Source organism: Ananas comosus, linkage group 17, assembly GCF_001540865.1.
Source record: "Ananas comosus cultivar F153 linkage group 17, ASM154086v1, whole genome shotgun sequence".
In the NCBI taxonomy this organism is placed as follows: Eukaryota; Viridiplantae; Streptophyta; class Magnoliopsida; order Poales; family Bromeliaceae; genus Ananas; species Ananas comosus.
Window position 1 is genome coordinate 245,962 of NC_033637.1, and position 6,242 is coordinate 252,203.

Below are 6,242 nucleotides of genomic sequence, written 5' to 3' on the forward strand. Positions count from 1 at the left end.
GGCTTGCCCCCTGTTTTCCCAGATTGTCTAACAGTTGAAAATTGCTACACTGGGCGAGAACCTTTCCAAATAATTTAAGCAGCAGAGAAAAAGGAGCAAATACTAAACACTTCCCAACAAATTCTCTACGCAAACATGAAACTCTTATTCTGCATACCAATAGTTACATTGATCTTAAATCAGCTGCCAATTCAGAAAAAAGGATTGCACTTGTGTCTCAGATCCTTTAAAGCTAGAGTGAAAAGGCAGAGTTCCAGCTAGGAAGTTCAAGGAGGTTGGCTCACATCACAACATTTGCAGCATTAGCAGATTCAAAGGGCGTAGGTTGGTTGTATTGCAGCTACAGTCGGTTACACCATGGTAGAAGCAGAGATTGGAGACGTGGCGTAGGTGGGCGACATGATAGGCCTAGGTGATAGGCCCGAAAGGATCCTGCTAGAACCTAATGGAGTGCACTCTCTGGGAGAGAGATCCATAAACTCTAAAGCTTGTACCCTCAGCTCCACAGGGTAGTCCGTGACACACCCAATCCTGGGACCAGCTCCTGTGCACCAATTCTTCAAGGAAAGTTGATGCCCCAGCTGGTATGAACTCGATTTCCTCTTCGATTTGATCCTTTCCAGTATTGCCTTCTTGGGTACCGCAGCTTTCGGGCTCTGTAGGCCACCAGATAATGTCCTTTTGTAGATTGGTTTGGCTTCTTCATTGACTGGACCCTTCTCTTCGAGTTGAGAAACGATGGTTTGTTCTGTGCTTTTGTCTTTTGCTATTTGTGGAGGGATTTTGAGCTCGGGAGGTTTGGAGATTCTCATAGCTCCAATTATGTTCGTCAATTGAGTTTGATTTGGATCGTCGTAATAGTCTTCATTGGAAGATGATCGTATCTGAGAATAATAGAAGGTCAAGTTAGATGCCGCATTTTGAATTTGAAGATATAGGAGAACATGTCACTAGTTTATTTCAGAGGATACTGTTGCTCTAAATGTTATACCTCGACTTCATCCAGATTAACTCCATTCTCTCTAAGCAAGCTTAAAAAGTTGCTGAGATTCTCCTCACTTGGTTTGTAATGCCCACTGTATGCCCAGATGGACTGCAATCAATCAGGAAGGCAAGAGGATCAATGAAATTTACCAATATAAAGATGTAAAAATAAGAAGATCATAATTCCTTCACGGAAAAAGGTAATATCCAGTGACCGTACAATCACATATGGAAGTGTTACGAAAACCTAAAAATACGGTGCTGACCATTATTGCCCAATAAAAAGAACTGATGGCTAGGAATATAAGACATTATTGCCCAATAAAATACATTGGTGGCCATTATTGCACGGTAAAAAGAACTGATGGCTAGGAATATATGACATTGCAAAACGGAACAAGTACCTAGACATTAAAAACTGCCAACCAAATGGCATCCTCAAAGTTTGTTTGTTGGATTAGCACTTCTTTTCCTATTATAAATTATAAAGCATTATTCACCCTCACAGATTTTCCAAAGCAATTGACATTTGTAGGCCATATCCTGTCATGAATAGAGTTCAAGAGTCTTGCTCACATATACTTTAAGGCAAATCAACTAGCATTTATCATTTGGGAGCAAAGACAAAGAAAGACTCGTCCAGTGTTTGATTTGCTGACGGGATTGAGTTTAATAAAGCAGAACAAGGTATCAGAACCAGCTTGTCAATGACTAAATCATTTCCTTTACAAGTGCCGAGCATGGCTACCGAAAATTCAGTAACATCCAGAAGGAATGAAGATGAAGAAAGACAGCAGAATCACCGCCTGCTAATGGCATAGAGCACGAACTTTTTTAAGCTTTAATTATGGCCCTGTTTACTTCGCACTTCTTCCAGGTTCTGTAGCAATAGAGAGTAAAGGACTGCTTACCATTTCAAAGGTGCAATTCATCTATCACATGCTCCAGCCATATAGAGGCATCTTGTAAACTAGGCATCTTGCAAACTAGAATGATCCCAGTAACATCTACTGAGGGACATCACAGACATTACAAAAATAAAAAGTGCAAGAAGACATAACATAGGAGCAAAGATGACCTAAATATGGCGGCCTGAAGCTATTTCTTGACTGGTAAATCAGCCCAATTAGCGAACATATTTGATACAGTCACTAGACTTGTCATTTAAGCAGCAAAAGGTAAAATCATGGAATGGAATATGCTAGCATTCAGTTGTATTTTGCTACAGTTATACATGGTTGTTGTATCTGTGCGAGGTTGTCATTGATATGGATAACAGATGCTCACACATTCTCTGATGGTTTGTAAAGAAAGCAATAAGAGCACAAGCAATCATGAACGCAGAAAACATATTATTAGCAATTCTTCAGCAAGTAAAGGGAGGAAAAGAGTTCATTAGTAATGGTGGATTAGAAAGAACATGGATGAGATATCCTGTCAATAACAACTCAGTGTGACAGCATCAAATTTACTCCTAAAGCAGAGGACTGTTCAATTACCTTCAGAACTCCCTCATCAGCAGTGAACCTCCCAGCTGCTATGGTCGTACCTCCTGCTAAGAAGCTGGAATGGTGAAATATTCCTTTCTTTTTCTGGAGAAGAGAGAAAGTTTCAGTAAAAAGGTTTAAAATTAAGGCAAAAGGATTTAACAGAGTTATCAACTCCCATTGCAATAAGACTTTTCAGCATTAACAGTTTGACCGTACTAGTGGCCATTAAAGTAATAGAATCTACCTGACCAGCGAACAGTCTTTTGGCTGTACTCATAACAAAAATCCATTTTGTTCCTTCAGGTCCTTTATTTGTATCAAGCAGCTCTCCAGTCTGTTTGTGCACAATTTTCCCCTCTACTGGCACATACTCATAGTGCTCTCGCTCTAGCTGCAAAAAAAGTTTGCCAACATGTGTGAGGATTACGATGCTCATCCAGTCAAATCAATGGAAGCAAAGCAGCACTAGCATTCCTTAGGGTGCAAATGGTAGGTTGGTTGGCTATTCCCACTATAAGCACTTGTCTCAAGTGCCCCCAAGTCTTCTCAAGAAAATGATGCCTGACATCACTAGCAATCAAAGTCAGCAAAGTGGATTGCACTAGAGAGTAGATTTTACTCAAAACTAAACCTAAATTTAGCCATTTATATTGTTGATACAGCATCCATGTTAGAAGAGAATGCGTTTATATGCTATGATGGTGAATTTACTGAAGTTGATTGTCAATAGCAAAATATCTGCCAACTCTAGCAATATTTTTCTGTACTTGCAGGCGTAGCACAGAATGAAAGAAGATCATGTATCCCCTATGCAAATCTGCGAGATGATGATATCATTAAAGAGTCTAGATATGCAGCAAGATTAAAATTGATGCTAGCATAGCTGTGCATGTTTCAACTTATTTATGGCAGTTGCCTCCATATGGCATCCTTTGCCAATTTGTGGTCTAAGATTCTCTAGTTTCGGTTTGATGCATAGCTCTTCAAAACTAAAATAGTAGGCTTCTGACATTATCACATTTTTTTGGATCTGAAGATGACTGTAGACAGTGATCAAATTGGTATATAATTATTCACCACTGATAAGCTTGGCATAATCAAGTCCAAACGGAGAGTGATACTCAAACATAAAGATATCTTACAGGGCCAAGATACTTGATGCATTGCTTCCTCAGCAACGACCTTGGGCATTCTTTTAGATCCGCATCTCTTCCATCTCCAATATCAAGCCTGCCAAGAACATATAATAATTAAATAGTCTGGACATTTCACAAAGGTTAAACTACAGGAAGATTATGAAGAAATTGGTATCCCTTAAGCAGTTATTTTCATTCTTATATTCCCCAAGTAATCAAGAGAAAGAAGAGCGTTCAAACATCACCTAAAACTAGACACCTTATTAAGTGAACAGCTGCTTTTCACTATTGCAAATCTCTGAGTTAAGAATTTCGACACCCATTTCGTTCAAAAGGGCAAAGCATCTAGAGTCGCTATTTCACTACTCATCAATACAACTATTTAATCGAGTACTCACCAGTAGAAGAATGGCTGGCCAGCCTGGCTTTTGCACCATTCATCATAGTAGGAGTGCAGATTGTGCCCATACCGATGTCGTGGATCAATCTATAAGCAAGGAAGATAAAGAGATAAGTGTTGTATAATGAGAAGATTGCAATTGAAGCCGTATTCTGAGAAACCGGTAATGGTACTTAGTAGTGACAACATATTTGAAACTAGGAAATGAATTTCTCAAACTACAATACAAATTATTCTCCGAGATCAGCTGTTCATTATTAGTATTTCTAGTTACCAAAAAAAAAAAATGGCGTTAAATGCACTAGTATCTGAAAAATTGCAGCAAAATAAAGTAAATCAGTAGATCTGTTACTGCAGGACAAGAACTTTCAGAGAAAACATTTGGGACAATTTCTCAAAAAAAAAAAAAAAGAAAAAGAAAAAAGAAGAAGAATTAGACGTACGGCTTCAATCCAGTGCTGGAAAGCAAGCTTGAGAGCTGGAGCGTCTTTAGATAAACCCTGACCTACCTGTAAAGGAGTCATTTTACATGCTATCACCACCGTAATTTTCCTATATATAGAAATACAGGTACAGCATATCATCTCCTACAAGCTGGAAAATTAAAGCAACAAAAAAATAGTTCCCTAAAATAGTAAAAACAAGATGATCGTGCCCGACCTTGGAAGCGTTCAAGCTAACACGATTCCACCGCGAGGCCGCGGTCTCCGGCTTGGGATTGTCGAAGAAGGAGATGGTGCTATGGCTCAGCCGAGCGTAATCTATCAATTGCCACCTTGCAGAATCCCCAATTCATACAAAATTAAACCATTGTTTCTCCATTTCAGGTTACAAATATTTACATAACAAACCAAAAAAAAGATTATATATAAAATTAAAAAGAGAAAGAGCGGGTGCTACGGCGTACCATAGCTCCTCGGCGACGACCGCCGAGTCCGCTAACTTGCGCCTGGTGCGGTAGCTTCTATACACCTTCTGCACCTTCGTCGCGGCCTTGAACTCGGATTTGTCGAAGGTCGGAGACTCCGCGGCCTCCGATCCGCTCGGAGGATCTCCCGCCGCCGTCGGATCGAGCTCCGGCGGGGCCAAAATCGCGTCGCGCGCCGTCGATCGGAGCTCGTTGTGGTCGGAAGCGGCGCCCTCCGCCGCGGTTTCGAGCGCTCCGCGTTCCCGAGCGACTTCCGCGGACGCGGTTTCGAACTCCGCCGCGGAGGAGCGCGGGAATGTGGGCGGTGCGAGATCGGAGGAGCGAGAAGGTACGGTGTCGACCTCCATTGGAACGATCGCGAAGAGACGAGAAGGCGATGACGCAGACGAAGAGGTGCTGAATATAGGATCGGAGGGAATGGGGTTTTTATGGAGGAGAGAGAGAGAGAGAGAAAGAGAGAGAGGGCACTAATTCCTACTGCGCACTTCGCTCGGTCATGTTCCTCTTCCGATAACAATATTTATTCGCAGGAGAACCAATAAATTCTGTAGCTGATGGGAAAGTTGGCTTGGGGTTAGTACGGGGAGCAGAAAACGACGTAACAGCACATGGCCGGTGCGGACGAACAAGCGTCGTAGGGGAGGTGGCGACGAAGACTACAACTTTGATCGAGGTCGTCGAAGAGCCACCGACCGTCCCTATTGACTTGTGACTTGCTAGAGTAGGTGGACTTAAAAACAAAATTCCTTTTATTTACATTCGGTTTGTGCACTACTACTTGTATGTCTTATATCAAAATTATTTTAAAAAATAATAAAAATTAAAAAAATTATTTTCTTTTCAGCGTATTGTAGCATTTTCTTTTTGATCCCCAGTGATTCGAAACGTTGCGGACAAATTCATTAATTCTTGTTATTATGTATGCCGTTGTTGTGAATTAGGACACCTCAACCATCTCAAACAAAAAAAGTTACGGTGCCTTCGAGATTTGATGGATACAGTAGCAACAAAATATCTGTAATGACCGCAAATTTTTCTTATTTCTTACTAATTAATTACATATGATATTGCTCTATCTCATCTTAGTTGTGCATCTCAACTTGTTTAGATGTCCTGAACTACCTTTGGCTATAGAAATTGACAGAATGACTGGTGTTACATAATGCGAGGTGAACTTGTATTAACTGAATGAATTGCAAAAAAATTTAGAAACATTCATGTATACACAAGTATATCTGAATATTTGAGAGTTTGGTGTGCCAATTTTTTTATTTTTTATTTTTTTACCTAAGAGCTAGCGCAGG

At 40.6% G+C, this 6,242-nt stretch overlaps 1 protein-coding gene across 1 annotated transcript; it reads right to left on the minus strand.

Annotated features, from left to right (window-relative positions):
* Nucleotides 101-5,459, minus strand: LOC109722966 (IQ domain-containing protein IQM3). Its single transcript, XM_020251139.1, has 9 exons — nucleotides 4,918-5,459; nucleotides 4,671-4,785; nucleotides 4,454-4,519; nucleotides 4,009-4,097; nucleotides 3,617-3,704; nucleotides 2,719-2,865; nucleotides 2,484-2,576; nucleotides 992-1,093; nucleotides 101-884 (listed from the first exon to the last, which is right to left on the minus strand). The coding sequence occupies exons 1-9, from the start codon at nucleotides 5,283-5,285 to the stop codon at nucleotides 351-353; spliced, it is 1,602 nt and encodes a 533-aa protein (XP_020106728.1). The 5' UTR covers nucleotides 5,286-5,459; the 3' UTR covers nucleotides 101-350.

Bases quoted from the DNA above. Each gene is read 5' to 3' on its own strand.
- LOC109722966 (XM_020251139.1), bottom strand. From the start codon at position 5,285: ATGGAGGTCGACACCGTACCTTCTCGCTCCTCCGATCTCGCACCGCCC. The intron at 2,866-3,616 runs GTAAGATATCTT...CTTTTTTTGCAG, and splicing joins GCATCAAGTATCTTGGCCCT to CTAGAGCGAGAGCACTATGA. The intron at 1,094-2,483 runs GTAATTGAACAG...GATTGATTGCAG, and splicing joins CTGATGAGGGAGTTCTGAAG to TCCATCTGGGCATACAGTGG.